This window comes from Otolemur garnettii, unplaced genomic scaffold, assembly GCF_000181295.1.
Source record: "Otolemur garnettii isolate 467f Iridium unplaced genomic scaffold, OtoGar3 scaffold00089, whole genome shotgun sequence".
NCBI classification, from domain to species: Eukaryota; Metazoa; Chordata; class Mammalia; order Primates; family Galagidae; genus Otolemur; species Otolemur garnettii.
Window position 1 is genome coordinate 790,345 of NW_003852484.1, and position 16,023 is coordinate 806,367.

At 45.4% G+C, this 16,023-nt stretch overlaps 1 protein-coding gene across 1 annotated transcript in view; it reads left to right on the top strand.

Moving 5' to 3' along the window:
* The window catches only part of HEG1 (heart development protein with EGF like domains 1), a 50,547-nt gene extending 39,094 nt beyond the window's left edge, over positions 1-11,453 (top strand). The window contains exons 14-16 of the mRNA XM_023516313.1: positions 4,108-4,195; positions 8,048-8,222; positions 10,336-11,453. Of these exons, the coding sequence (XP_023372081.1) occupies positions 4,108-4,195; positions 8,048-8,222; positions 10,336-10,485 (413 nt within the window). The 3' untranslated portion in view covers positions 10,486-11,453. The remainder of the gene's footprint in view (positions 1-4,107; positions 4,196-8,047; positions 8,223-10,335) is intronic.
* The last annotated feature ends 4,570 nt before the right edge of the window (positions 11,454-16,023 follow it).

The window sequence follows — 16,023 nt, forward strand, 5'->3', positions numbered from 1 at the left end:
CTTTTTGATGTACAAAAAGGAGGCTGAATAATCAGGCAACAATTTAAGATATTTGAGACATGTTCCCCAAATGCTGTTATACCAGGACTATACAGTATAATCTTTCAGAAGAGACGATTTTAGGGCTGACAGTAGTGGCTGCAGCACAAACCGGGGAACCTTAAGCTAAGACATTGTAAGTATTGAAAACAGACTGAGATGATTTCTTGGAGGAAGGATTAAGAATAACATGAGTGAGGGAGGAAGGCTTAAGGTGTAACAGTTGTATTTCACGTGCAAGACTTTTACCCGAATCCAGTCCCATCAGATGGCAGAGAAGGAGAGAGCAAGCGAGGCACGTGTGGAGTGTGGAGACGGGGCTGCCTGTGCTCTTCTGTGTAGGCCCCAGAGAGCCAGGGAGCAGGAGGTGGTCCTGCCTCGTCCCCTGGGGCCCCTCATAGAATGAGCCAGTACTTTAAACCTCCTTCAGCCAAACAGTTCCCTAAATAAGTTTTATTAGAAAGAGCTTCAAATATCTCAGCGATGGACGAGTGATCCATGGAGGGAAAACTAAGGATGCTTGAAGGAAAGGGATGTGAGGGGCAGGGCGTTATTCCAGGTGGCACGGGGGATCCTTTTCTCAGAGATCGGTAAACCCTGCCACTCTGAGGTGCTGGGCTTTGACGTCCACTCGCTATTCCATAAGTTCTTATGCTGGGACAAAGCGAATTCCTCACCATAATGTCTGTGGAGTCCTGGATATAGCCAAGATTCCTCTCTGATCCCGAGACCTCCTTTTGCTCCGTTTGTCCGAGTCACCATCATCTGTCCAGCAGGGGGCAGACGCCTCTGCCTGGTTAGCTCCCAGCCACCTTTTGTAACTAGCAGCTTATCATTAAAAGTGTGGTAACTTCTGTTAATTCTGGAATGGTATGTGACTATCACTTTTTTCTTTGATATCTACATTAGTCTTAGTGTTGCAAACTAAAACTAAAATTAATAGTGGCTGATAATAATTAGCACTTGCCACCTACCTCTCTCTGAGGTCTGGACCCAGGGCAGCCCTGGTGGTGGGTGAAGAGTCGGGAATACCTGGATTTCATCCCCATCTATGGTGATAGTGCCTTGGGAGTCTGTGACTCGACACTCCACGCTCTGTGCCAAATAGCAGGGCTCCAGCCACACATGCCGTTACTTCCCCTATTGCTCCCAATGATAGTTGATGCCTTTCTGGGCTGTGGTTCAAGATAGATTTTTCATAGGCAAGAAATGCTTCTTCTCTACCCAGTCTTCTTGGGGTACACACCCTCCCCAAGTCCAGTGGTCTGGGAAGACAGGTTTGTCCAGTCAAGCACATGGTTCTGAGGTTGTCTCACTCTTACATTCCTTGAAGTCATCCAACTCCAGTATATTCTAGGCTTAGGCATAACCTGTATCCTGACTCTCTGAAAGTTCCTGTTACCTTTCTGGTTGTGCCCAGATTTTAGCCTCATGCTTCAGGGAGAATATTCTTCAAACTGGAAAGGGCAAGACAGATCATTCTGTCAAGTCTAGTCCGTGAGGAAATGCAGGCCTCTAACCCTGGGCAGCTCAGGTCTGAATCTGTCTTATCCCTGTCCTCCTTTTTATTTTCTTGTTATTTTTCCCCCTTTTTTATTTTCTTTACATGCAAAATATATCTCTGAGGCTGAGGCAGAAGGGTTGCTTGAGCTTAGGAGTTCGAGACCAGCTTGATCAAGAGCAAGACCCCATCTTTACGAAAAATAGAAAAATTAGCCAGGCAGGCACTGGTAGTCCCAGCTACTTGGGAGGCTAAGACAGGAGGATCACTTGAACCCGGGAGTTAGAGGTTTTTGTGAGGTAGAATGGTGCCATGACACTTGACCAAGGGTGACAGAGTGAGTCTCTATCTCAAAAATAAAAAATAAAGAGAATATCTAAGAGCACAGCAACCCCCCCGGCCCTTGCCCACAGGTAGAAGCACTGGCCTACACTCTCTCTTTTTAGACAGACCTGCTTATTCCAAAGAGGTGCCTGCTCCACCCACGGCCAGGGTCACTTCTGCCGTGCACACATGCTTGCAGTTCTGGAAGCAGGAAAGTGTACCTTGCTGTAAAAGAATAAGTAGGATCTAGACTTTGGTCTTCATTTAGGGAACAAGGGACCCACTGGAGGCATTTTTAAAGCAGAGAAATGACAAGATCAGATTTTCTTTCTGTGATGAGTGGACAAGACTGGGCATAGGAAGATGAGCTGGGAGGCCATTTGTGGTTGTCTAGATGAGAGATGGTCATTCAGGGCACTGTTGGTGAAGTTGAAGAAAAACGGATAAGTTCAAGAGATTTGCCTTTTGTCCTCACTTGTATTAAATGGAAGTTTCAAGTACATGTGTCAGGAGGTAAGAGAGAAAATGAGGTGATTTTGTGGCTTGGCTTTGTTTCTTATCTGTCTTAATACCCACAGTTTTCATGGTTATTGGGCTTCTGTGCTAATTACCAAAATAAAAGGATAGCATAGCTGTGTCTGCTCCCAGCCTGCTCCCAGCCTGCTGGCTGCCGGTCTTCACTTCCCCTTGGCACCTGCTCACCTTGGACTTTCCCTGAATGCCTAAAAAGCATGACTCAGTCTCTACTTACTGTAGAAAACCTGGTTAGTGGCCTTTCCTACTGGATATTCCAACCTGAGAACACAACTTTAATTACATTTCCACAACAACAAAAAAAAATTTTGAATTTATAATAGAATTTACTGAAAATGTGGTTTTTCTCAGATTACATGGGATGTAACCAATTAATTAAAAATTGGAATATTGCGGCTCAGCACGTATAGCTCAAGCAGCTAAGCTGCCAGCCATATATATCATCAGAGCTGGCGGGTTCCAACTCAGCCCGGGCCTGCCAAACAATGATGACAACTGCAACCAAAAAATAACCGGGCATTGTGGTGGGCACCTGTAGTCCCACTTACTTGGGAGGCTGAGGCAAGAGAATCACTTGAGCCCAAGAGTTTGAGGTTGCTGTGAGCTGGGATGTCACAGCACTCTACTGAGGGCGACATAGTGAGACTCTGTCTCAAAAAAAAAAAATTGAATATTGCGTATTACATATGACATGTACGTGCCTATATCACGGCTAATTTCTGGCATTTATTGAGGAGCTCACTTAGCCCCTAGCATGGTTTATACAGTGATCCTTGGCATTTAACTACCAGTAATGCTTCTCATACAGCTGGAGAGTCGAACCTAGGATTATCACTTTCTTATTTTATCAAGTAAGAACCAAAAACTGAATCAAGAATTTTTTATCTCCATCAATCAAAAAACTTAACAGCAAACAACACCAAAAGGTGGGAAGTGGCCTAGAAAAGGTTCTCTGTTTTTTAAGAAATGGATTTACTGATGCATAATATTTATACATGGAAAAAAAGAGCACCCATCTTCAGTGGGAGAAAAAAGTAGGAAGGACAAAATCTTAGATTATAGGACAGTTACTGAAAAGGAACACTTTTTTTTTTTTTTTTTTTTGAGACAGAGCCTCAAGCTGTCCCCCTGGGTAGAGTGCTATGGCATTACAGCTCACAGCAACCTTCAACTCCTGGGCTCAAGCGAGTCTCCTGCCTCTGTCTCCCAAGTAGCTGGGACCACAGGCGCCCGCCACAACGCCCGGCTATTTTTTGGTTGCTTGGTTGCAGCCGTCATTGTTGTTTGGCGGGTCCGGGCTGGGGATTCGAACCCGCCACCTTAGGTGTACGTGGCTGGCGCCTTAGCCAGTTGAGCTATAGGCGCCGAGCCAGGAACACTTTTTTTTTTTTACATTTTTGAAAAACACCTTATTCTCCTTTATTTTTCTAACTATGGATTGGTGAAAATGTCCTCAAGGGCTGGACTGCAGGTAGAATTTGGGAGCCACCACTCTAGGAGGGCCTGAAAAGCGGAGCGCTTGTCAATACAGAGGGAGCATGATGTAGCCCGTGAGAATCCTTGCCAGAGGCCAGAACGTGGAAGAGAAGGCCCCCAGGGAGGCAGGGTGGTTGGTGGCTGTAGAGTGGAGGGGAGAAGGTTCTTTAGTGTTCATTTGTTCCTTAATTCCCTCCCACAACCCACTTTTCTTGTTTGCTTCACTCGTTTAGCCTATCAGCTTATCACAGTGGTGATCGCAGCTGCAGGAGGTGGGCTTCTCCTCATCCTGGGCATTGCACTGATAGTGACCTGCTGCAGGTAAGTGATGAGAGTTCAAATTCTAATCCTGTGTCTTTGCCTATGCTATACAAAGGTCAGCTTTTACCCTTTTAAAGATACTTGCAGTGGCTTGGCGCCCATAGCTCAGTGAGTAGGGCGCCCGCCACATACACAAAGGCTGGCGAGTTCGAGCCCAGTCCAGGCCTGCTAAACAACAATGACAACTGCAACCAAAAAATTGCCGGGCATTGTGGTGGGCACCTGTAGTCCCAGCTACTCGGGACACTGAGGCAAGAGAATCGCTTAAGCCCAAGAGTTGGAGGTTGCTGTGAGCTGTGACTCCACAGCACTCTACTCAGAGTGACACAGTGACTCTGTCTCAAAAAAAAAAAAAAATACTTGAGGGGCTTTACAACATTAAATCAGGATATGGGACCAGCCATTAAAGAAAAGAAGGGAAATTCATGATAGCTATAGAAAATAAAGTTCCATTTATTTCCCTTCTCTCTCCCCACAGCCACCACTCTAGGAGGTCCTAAAAAGTAAGAGAGAGAAGGGAAATAAATGGAACTTAATTTTCAAGAATGCCCCAAAGCACAAGCAATGAAAGAATAAAAGAGATAAACTGGGCATCATCAAAATTAAAAACTTTCACACTCCAAAGTACTATCAAGAAAGTGAAAAGACAATCCACGGATGGGAGAGATTATCTGCAGATCATATGCCTAATAAGAGACTTGTGTCTAGAATACAGAAAGGACTCTTACAACTCAATAATAAGAAGACAGCCTAATTTTAAAATGGGTAAAGATGGCCAGATGTGGTGGCTCATGGAGGAGCCCAAGGTGGGAAGATAACATGAGGTTAAGATTTTGATACCAGCCTCAGCAAATGGAGACCCTATCTCTACTAAAAACAGAAAAATTAGCATGTGCCTGTAGCCCCAGCTACTCGGGAGGCTGAGACAGGAGAATCGCTTGGGCTCAGGAGTTTGAAGTTGCTGTGAGCTAGGCTGAAGCTGTGAGCTAGGCTGAAGCCATGGCACTCTAGCTCAGGCTAAAGAGGGAGACTCTGTCTCAACAACAACAACAACAACAAAAAAAAACGGCAGAGGAATTGAATAGGCATTTCTCCAAAGAAGATAGACATGAGGTCAGTGAGCACATTGTCGTCATCCGTTTAATGTTGCTATAAAGGAATACTTGAAGCTAAGTCATTTATGAAAAACAAAGTTTATTGGGTCACAATACCGAGGGCTGGAAAGTTTGAGATTAGGTAGGTTGATTTGCTGAGAGCTTTCGGCCACTCCCTTGGTGGAGATAAAGGAGAGCCTCTTGGTGAGGGGGGCAGGGAAGTACAAGTCTCTTTTTAGCAACCAGCTCTCTCGGGAACTCACAGAGTTGAGAATTCACTCACCCCCAAGGGTGGGCGCTAATATGTTCATGGAGCCCCCGTCCCAGACACCTCCCACTTGGCCCACCTGACAACAACCCCACACTAGGGATTAAATTTCAACATGAGATTTGGTAGGGACAGAGAAACAATAGTCAAACCATAGCACCCAAGGGGCTTTGGTGCTAGCCAGGATGCTCAACATCATTAGTCATCGGGAAATGCGAATCAAACCACCGTGAGATACCATTCCATGCTCACTAGGATGGCTCATAAAAACCAAAACTCAGAAAATAAGGATTGTTGGTAAGGATGTGGAAAAATAAGAACCCTCCTATGCTGCTGGTGGGAATATAAAATGGCATAGCCACTTTGAAAAAGCCTGAAAGTTTAATATAGAGTTACCATTTGACCTAGCACTTCCACTCTTAGGTAATTACTCAAGAGAAATGAAAATGTATATACGCGCAAAAACTTTGCAGGAGTGTTAATAGCAATGTTACTCATAATGGTGAAAAGGTGAAAAGAATCCTGATGTCTTACCAGCTGATGAATGGGCAAACGATGTGATATATCCATACAATGGAATATTATTCAGCCTTAAAATGAATGAAGTACTGATACACACTATAACATGCGCTAACCTTGAAAGTATGCTAAGTGAGACTAGCCAGTCACAGAAGACCACCTATTGATGATGTGGTTTCATTTATATGAATTGTCTGTAATAGACACAGTAGATTCATTTGCTTGGGGCTTGGGAGGGGGTGGTTAAGGACATGGGATTTCTTTTTGGAGTGATGAAACTGTTCTAAAATTGATTGTAACAATGGTTGCACAACCAACTCTGGGTGAATTTTATGGTATGTGGATTATTTGTCATTAACGCTATAGAGAGAGAAAGAAGCAGACAAAGTACAGGAGAATGAAAGGTGCTGCCTGAGATATTGTAGCAGGAAAGAAGCTCTAGCAGCAATGTGGGATGAGCAGGGAACTTGGCTCTCGGATTCCTGGAAGCCAGCAGGATTGGAGTCCTACTGGTGAAGGAAGAGAAAGGAAGAAATTGATCACCCTCTTCTGTGATTATCTGTTCAGATAAGGGAAGATTATGATCTCTGATTTAGATGACATATGGCGCAGGAATTATCTGGACATAACAGATGGAGGGAACCTATCAAAATAGCAAGTTATCTTTCATACCATTGACATGAAGGACATTTTAAGATACCCTCTGTCTCCAATGAGGCCTAATTGCCTGGTCAGGAATGCAGGGCTTAACCTATATTTTACCAAATTGCCATCAAGTCTTCAAAGATAAACTGTATGAGTAGAAATAAACTTCTGGGGATGAGGCTAGAAGCAGTTACCTAAAGGGACAAAACCTAAGCACTCAAAGAGATATGAGCCTCGTGTTTGCCACACATTCTCTACCACGCAGGGTAGCCATTTCAGGAAAGAGCTTTACTTCTGAGAAGGGTTACTGAGCAGGGAAGGGTGTTATGAACAAGTACATCATTGTCTGAGCCGATACCCCACCCTCCAGAGGACACCACAGTGACCCCTTCTACAAAGGACCACTGCCTAAGTCCACATACTGGATGATGATTTGGTTGCATGACTCTGAGTCATTTTGAGCCTGCCCTAGGAAACGTATTTGTAGGTAAGAGAGGTAAAAAGAAAACATTTCAGATTATCCTACCCATGGCAAATATAATTTAAAATTTCTGATTCTAGGCCTATCAGACAGGTGAAGAACACATATTCCAACAGTTTCTAGCCAGTGAAATCTCACACGCTGGTTTTCTCTGACCTGCTGAAGTGAGAATGTCTATAGGCCTATGAATAGGTGGGCCGTTCTGCAAACAGACTATCCCACTTTTATGATGTGTGAAGTAGCTTTATGTAGGAGGAAGAGCACTGCCTGGGGAAGTTAGAGGCCTATATTCTAGTTCCTGCTTTGCTAGTAGCAAGAGGGGACCCAGGGACAAGTCAGGTCTCTTCACTGAGCCAGAGCTGTCCCATCCCTAGAGGTCTGATTCAATACATCTGTGTGTGACTCAGACTCTTCCCAGGTTAATACTGATGTCCAGGTAGGTTGGGAGCTGTTGGACTAGAATTCTAAGGGCCCGGCTGGCTTTGGCAGTCTGTGAATTTATGACTCTGGTTTCCTTGGCCACTATCAAGGCACAGTGATCTCTGACCCTGGAAGAGTTTAAATCTGCTCTGCTGTAGATAACCTGGCCCTTTCGGGTTGGAAGACTTCTTGCATCTTTTTTTGCACCTAACTGCATTTTCACTTGTTTTAGGCAAATACCAAAAATAATAACAACAATAATAACACTTCTCGGTGGGAAACTACAAAGACATACAACGGTAGCTTTCAGTCTCATTTATGTTATAAAATAGTTGTTGCTTTCATAGATATCTCTTCTCTATAGAACTTAAAATAAATTTTAAACTTTTTTAATTAAACTTTTAAAATATTTTTTTACCCCACAGAAAGAATAAAAATGATATAAGCAAACTCATCTTCAAAAGTGGGGATTTCCAAATGTCCCCATATGCTGAGTACCCCAAGAACCCTCGCTCTCAAGAATGGGGCCGAGAAGCTATTGAAATGCATGAGAATGGAAGCACCAAAAACCTCCTGCAGATGACGGATGTGTATTACTCGGTGTGTACCCCATGCCAGAGCAGCCTCGGGGCTCCAGTTTCCTCTGAGAAGTAAAGGCATTCTGTTTCGTTGTAGAAAAAGCATCCCAGTTAGTGAAGGGTTAATAAAGAATGGGGGCCTGAGCCTCTTATTTACATATTTTAATACTCAATTTACTTGCCTCTATTTGCATGGTATTTTTCATTGTCAATATTGAGATACAAAGGATATTTCATAGAGCACATTACTTTTACGGGGTTGTAGCAATAACAAACACTCTTGTTACTGAATTTGCTTTTAAGTTGTAGGAAGGGAGAGAAGGCGTTTAGGGATATTTTGTGTTTGGCCCTTTCATTTTTATCTCCTGTCTGCCATGCTTACCTCATGTGGTTAGCTAGTGAAAACTGAGAAAAAGGTGTAAAGAGAAAATTCAGGGCCGTCCTCAGCACTTCTTGGGGGTTCAGAAGATCATACACTCAGCAGGCCTTTAGTAATTTGTTCTACCCAGCCTAGACTGCGTCATTGGTAAAGACAGGAGACTCCCTTGAACCACACTGGATTTAACCCATGTCATATTCCTGTGCACTGTCCAGTTCATTTCACATCACACCGGGTCAGCCATGAAGCAAATACAACAGCAGTATCAGAGCTGAAAAACAAACAGATGTCAGGAGACTTCTCAGGCCATGTACAGCCGCTTGAGGAATAGCAATAAACACGAAACCTTGCCCACCTGGGGACTTAATGGCACTAGCCAGTCTTGTAAAAGAAACCACAGCCCCTGTGGTTGCTACGAGAATTAGCCAGGAGGACTCAGACTTTGGATGGGAGGGACAAGTTTGCTTATGCTAAGGAGCTGCTTGTTTTAATGGAGTCTTTGAAAATTTTGAACTGGAGAAAGCACAAAAAGTTTTAGATAAGGGGAAAGATAAACAGACATAGACGCAAACTTAGCTCCGGTGAAAACGTTTCCGTTGGTATTTTTGTGTAGGGCTTTGCTTTTTTTCTGTTTATCAGGACAGTCCTTTTCCTTTCCGAAGTGACGCTCTAACCAAGCAGGTATTTGACCCAGATGTGTCTGCACACTCACATCCTTTGCCAGAGACGACTCAGCCCCAGCATGGTGTGATAATAGCAACAAACGGGCCTGGGTGATGTAGGACCCAGCTTCACTGCATGTTTCCATGGCATTAGCTAAAGAGTTGCCTTAAATAGATGTTGTCAAGAACTTAAATGAACCCCATCTTTATTTGAAAAATAGTAGGCTAAGCAATCTGTAGAGGTGAAGCCTAAGCTCAGGGCACAAGCTGTCACCTGGCTGGACAGGCCCGTTCCTCACTGGGGCTCCATGGGCTCCGGGCGTCTCACATTGGGCACTTACGGGGTTCGTGTTTGTGATGTGCAGCATCTCATGTTTTATTTTTTCTAGGAAAACATGTACCTCTGGTGTCACTATGAGGCTTCCTCAAAGTAGCCACTGTTACTCCCAGGGAGATTTTTTTTTTTTGAATACAGCCTTACTCTGTTGCCCAGGACTAGAGTGCCATGGCATCAACCTAGCTCATAGCAACTTCAAACTGCTGGGTTCAAGCGATCCTCCTGCCTCAGCCTCCTGAGTAGCTGGGACTACAGGCAGCCACTATCATACCCAGCTAAGTTTTCTATTTTTAGTTGAGACATGATGTCACTCTTGCTCAGGCTCGTCTTGAAACACCTGAGCTCAAGGGATCCTCCCACCTCAGCCTCCCAGAGGGCTGGGATTATAGGCATGAGCTGATACATCTGGCCTCAAGAGACTTTTCTGGGGAGATCAGAGAGGTAGTTCATGACCCAGTAAACTGGTATTTGGTCAGAGACACCCGAGAATTGCTATCAACACCCTGACTTTTTCAAGGTCCCACAGCTTGGGAAAACTTAGCTGGGTATGATAGTGGCTGCCTGTAGTCCCAGCTACTCAGGAGGCTGAGGCAGGAGGATCGCTTCAGCACCCTGATTTGGAGTCCCACCTCCAACAAGGTAGCTGTGGGACCTTGCAAAAGTCAGTCCCCTGTTGATCTGAAATCAAGATTTTGACACTTAAATTTAAACCCAAGAAGAGTGAAAAGACTTTTCTTCTTTTCTCTTTGGCATCCAGCCTACAAGTGTAAGGAATCCTGAACTTGAACGAAACGGACTCTACCCCACCTACACTGGATTACCAGGATCACGGCATTCTTGCATTTTTCCCGGACAGTATAACCCATCTTTCATCAGTGACGAGAGCAGAAGAAGAGACTACTTTTAAGTCCAAGAGAAAGAGGGGCCCACTGCCCTGAGCCAGTTACCAGGGACCTCAGTGGCTCGAGGACTGCACCAAGAGGCTGCTCCCAGGACTGGTCGGAATCACACTTGAGCAGCAAGCAGAAGAAGGGGCAGGTGTGAGGGGCTGGGCCACAGTGGAGGGGTCAGAGGGATGTGGAGCTGCAGGCTGCTCACTCGGCACCTTTGTTGTTACTGTGAATGTGAGCGGGGGCCAGTACCAAGAGAGTCTGTTTTAGTGACTGGACCATGGCACTGGCTCCGGGACGACTGTGAGCCAGGGCAGACCACTAGGAATCACTGCAAGGACCCGGCTTTCCTTAGTGCGCACTTTAGTACATCGGGCAGGAGGTTTCCTTCAGGATTTGTCTCTCAGCTGTTCTAGAAGGAAGGCTTCCTTCCAGAGACATTTCCATAGGCCTCGATTTGGTGACTTATTTGCAGCAAATACTGGCTTATTAGCTGTTTCCCTGCCCAGTGCCTGTGTGTTAAACAATAGTCATAACAAACATACCCCTGAGGTTTGAGACGCTGCCATTGAAAGCACAGTATTGTAATTTGTCTCTAGGTTATCTTATGCTACAGTTTCCAAGCCACCCCCAAAATGAGGAATTGAAATTTACAAGGCACAGCACCCAACTCCAATTTGTTTTTTTAGTCAAGGTGACACATTTATTTAAGACATTTTTTTTTTCTCTTTGCAGTTAAGTCTCACTTTATCAAATAAGTCTGGACCAGGGCCTAATTTACATTTGGTTCTATCATCGTTAGATGCATCCAGCTGCCCTGTATTAAGGGCTGGCTGGCAGGTGAGGGGCTGGCCCTGCAGACATGGTGCACTTTATATCTGTGACGGCAGTGTGGGGGCCTGGCGTGCTGACCACCATCGCTGAGGCCAGAGGCTGCTGGGTATGGAGTCGAAACGTAAAGGCAGATTGGGTCTGAGCTCGATGTGCTCCCTGTGGCTGGATGTGGTCAGAGGAATGGGCTGAGAGGCAAGTTACATTTCTTGCATCGCTGGTGCTTTGGGAAGCCTGTGATTCCTAAGGAAGAAGAGGGAGCTGAGACAGAGCCACAGGTGAGTTCGTTTCCCTGCTGGTGCAGCATCTTGTATCCATAATCTCATCCACAGACCCTGTGTAGACTTTCAGCCACTCAAATCTATTTATTTGTTAAAGAAGTAACTTATTTTTTTCTCACACAGTCACTTGCCCCTCTTTATGCTGCTGTGTAGCGCCCTCCAGAAGCATAGTTAGAAGTCAAGTACACATCAGAGAACTGAGGACTTCTGGCCAGTCAGAGATCTGGCAGTTTGCCTTAGGAAAGGGAATTCCACGTGTCTTATTTATTATGCCTGTGACCCGGGTCCTGTGGAACTGTGTTTATTCACCTGCTCGTGGAGCAGTGTAGTTTCGGATGCAGTGAAGGTAACTCAGAGGTAGGAGGATCATCCCTGCCCTGAAGTTGGGAGCCGTGGCACAAACATTTCTGGAAATGGTGCAGCCACTGGGGACTACCCTGGGCACGGTTGTTGTTTCTTCAAGGTCCTCTGATCTCTTCAAAACATATGTAAGTCCTCATTCTCACAAAATTCTTGTCCTAACAGTTTTAAGTATGAACTTCTGTGTCCCATGGTCTCCACGACTCGCTGCCAGCCTGCTGTAGCAGGAGCACTGATCAGGTGTGCTGCATTTTAGCTGTTAAATTACATTCATCTCATGAGATAAATGCAGAAAGAATTCTGTTTTGTGAGTAGATGCCAACTTATACTTTCAAAGCCTCACTTTTTTGAAATCTTAGCTCTTGCCTCTGTCTCTTTGAGGGCCTCACTGTCTTGCCTCTCACTGGAGAGCTCTGAGCTCCTACATCAGCTCACCAGAGCCAACAGACAGGATCCCTCCTGCCAGGAGGCCTGGCATCGTGGCTCACCCCTGCTCATTACTGACCTGCAGCTGTAGGGAGAGCCAAGCAGAGAGGCTCTTCCAGGCACACACTTCCGCTGCCTTTAGCAGGTATCACAGCTGACAAACCAATTCCTCTCTCAGGGCTCCATAAAATGAAGTGTTCTGTCTCCAAAGCATTCTTGGAAAGAATCCCAAGGTTTAAAGAACAGTGTCCTGTGAGTTCCAAGAATGCTCCCCCTCTCACGAGTCTCGTCCATGTGGAGTGGGTTAGGAGTGTCCTGTTTTATATTGTTGTTTTAACTAAGATGAAAAGAGGCACCTGCAGCGTTGAGCTCACACAGTTGCCACAATTTCCAGGAGGTTTATAGGGGTGAGGAAAGCCCTAAGAAAGCTTAAAAAGGCATGACTGTGACCCAGTGCTTACTGCCCACCGTGGGCAAGGAGGGGAGAAGCTGCTTCACTCCTGCTTGGGGTTCATAGTTCTAGAAGGGTCCTCCCTGGGCTGAGGGGAACACCCATGGACTGCAGAACAGGACAGGACACACACCTGAGAGGGGGAGTCTCTTCACTCACACACAGTGCCCACTGTCCGCCTGCACACCTGCTGTGTGTGATTGATTCACGTGCACAGAAATGCCACAGTCCAGTGTTGGGACCCTATGGCTGAGGGAAAGTGGGGGGAAGGGAAAAGTGACGCTTAACTGCCCACAAGAGGCTGAAAGTTCCATAGGGAAAGGCTAGGCCCAGCAGGACCTGTGTGGCCCATGACACACTCTAAGAGCAAGGCGGGTCAGGTGCCCACTGCCGGTGGCTTTGAGCTCCAGAAGGTCTCGTTACTGCTGGGATCCAGCTCAGGACACTGGAGTCCGTTTTGTTAGGACAGACTGACATGATCTTCTCATGTTCCTGCCATGCCAGGCTCTGTGTAGGGTTCCTCACAGCGCCCATTTCTCAGCCATAGAGACTTCCAGAGAGGATAAATCACTTGCCTTATGGAGGCAGGATTCAAACCCTGCCTCACCACCCAGGCAGACACCTCCCCACCACTACACTTTAAATGGCAAAGAGGGCAAGAGAAAACGGGCTTAAAAAATAGGTTGTATTTTTTTAAAAAAAGAACCTTAATATTACTAAACAGTAACCAAACCAGCGACATGAAGTAAAAAGCGTTGAATGCCCTTTGGGGAAATGTCCTGTCAGATTGGTTGCTACGTGTATTTCTCGGACAGGAGGCACATTGGTACGTGGCGTTGGCTGCAGGAAGGAGCAAATGGCAGCCAGACTCCCACCTCCATCTCAGGGCCTGGTTGGTTATCACTCCTGCGCATTGGAAGAGTATTTTTGTGAATCATTATCAGAGGCAGGGACATATTCAGTTGAATGTCCTAACTGCTGATAAACTCGCCTCCTTTGAGGGGAAGTTTATTTCCAGAAGGACCTAAGTCATTTAGAGGCAACATTTCTGATGGATGGTGCAGTGGAGCTGGCTGGTAGCAATTGTGGTCAAAAACTAAGATGTGATAGTTGAGTTCTTGAAGAGGTGACTCTCAAAGTTGGCCCAAAGGAGAGGGCAGCATCTTTGGAATATGAGGCTGGATGGCTCCATGAGAATATGTCTTTGAAGTGAACGTTCCCGGAGCAGCACCTCAGGGCCATCCCTTGCATGTGGCTTTTTGGTTCCTGCATTAAGCCATCTTGACCACTAGTGAAGTGCCCAGGTGCCCTGTGACTCTGTCTGATTGTGCCTGAAGAGGTAAAGCTGTAGAGTCCGGTTGTCCTTGGTTAAATTTAACCTAAAAACACCCAAAACTGGAGTTTTGATCCCTAGTTCTAAAATACACTGACTTGGAGGTTAGAGCACTTCTTTGGAAAGAGGAAGTATGCCAGATTCATTATTCGAGTCTTTTGTATTTTATTTACACTCACCTTTAGTATTAGTATTTTTCCCTATCTGAAAGCTTTCGCAGGGATATTTCATTTCCTCCTTGACAAGTTGTCATTCTGAGGTTCTCATGTGTGTTTTTGGAAACAGAGATGGTTTTATAGAGTTTGCTTTTGGGTATGTGTCCATTTTTCCTTCTTCTTTTCCCAAGTTCTCAAGGAAGACAACTGACCACAATAGTAGGAACTTGAAAGTATTAAATACCAATTAATTTGTTGTACTCGAGTATCTTCAGTAGCGTTACACCCCATCGTATCTGGTGTAAACTGCTCACAGAAAGCCTATGAAAACCAAAGGGGGTCATTCAGGTCTAAAAGGAGATAGGTCCTAGACTGGCTTTGTCCCCTGGGCATTTTTAAAGAGGACATTTCAAAGAATTTGCATATTTGATTCTGGTTTTATCTAGGGAGGGCTGTGTCTAACGCCCTTTAGTATAGTTCCTGGGTGGGGAGGATAGACTGGGGGAAGGGTGAGTGGAGCCAGGTCTACCTGGGAAACCTAACCAACTCACTTACCTTTCTGTATTACCTTGGCCTGTTCTAAAAAGAAAATGATGATTTCACCATGAGTTGCTGTGAGTTTTGTCAATGTTTGTGTTGCTGGACATACCGTTAAATGAAGCATAGAGCTGGAATATGAACTTTTTGAGTTTTCACATCGTCCTGGATTTCTCTTTGTAAACCTTTAGACCTTAGCCCCTGGTTGATTGTGTTAAACCCATTATGAGAATGTTATTTAAAGTTGTATTATAATTGCAACCTCCACTAATTATTCAGTACTGTAGCAGCAAAGTATTATTTGTAAGAATTTGGTTATTTTTATACTTATATCCACTATAAGTCTGGCGTTCTAGTCAGTAAAATGATGCAATAAAATTGATTATCATTTTCATTGTGTCTTCTCTTAATAACGGGCAGAAGCGGACAGAGTGCAGCGAGTTACTCTTTGTCAGGGCGTTACTTAAACACTGGAATGTACAGTGAACGTCCACACAGCAAACGTGGACCCTAAGTCATTCCTGCATCCTCGGTGCCTAGCAGTGGGGAAATAAACTTAGGATGATGGAAAGGTACATGGATAGATGGACAGAGAGATCTAAATGATGAACATCTGGGCACAGATATGACACCTGTTTTTGTTTACAGGAAAGGCGAGCCTAAGTAACCAAATCAGACGCTGACGGCTCCCCCCCAAATGCCTCCCACTGCTGCTCCGTGCCTGCCCTTCATGTCTTGGAGGAGCCAGGAAGGGAAGCCCATCTGAGCTCTGGTGGGGAAGATCTATGACATGAAGACAGTGGGCCTTTGACTAATGGTGGCCCAGGAATGTGGCTGCCTGACCAGAGATGCATTCATTCATTCATTCATTCACTAATTGCTTCTGTAGATGCCTTGTGTGGCAGGGATGATGGGCCCTTTTTATATGATTGATGGCAGAAACCTTGGCACTAGGGGAGGCCAGTAATGGCAGTTAGGAGCATGAAAGTGACCATTTGGCAGATTAGATCAGGGCCACACCCATCAGACGCTTCCAGATAGAGATGACCAGTAGCACTCTCCTCTCTGACCCGGCACCTCACACTCAGCCTTCCAGGATACCGGCTACCAGTCTCCAACTGTGGGCTTAACAAGGGCCCATTACTGAAGACTCCAGCCACACGCTATAAACATCACATCCT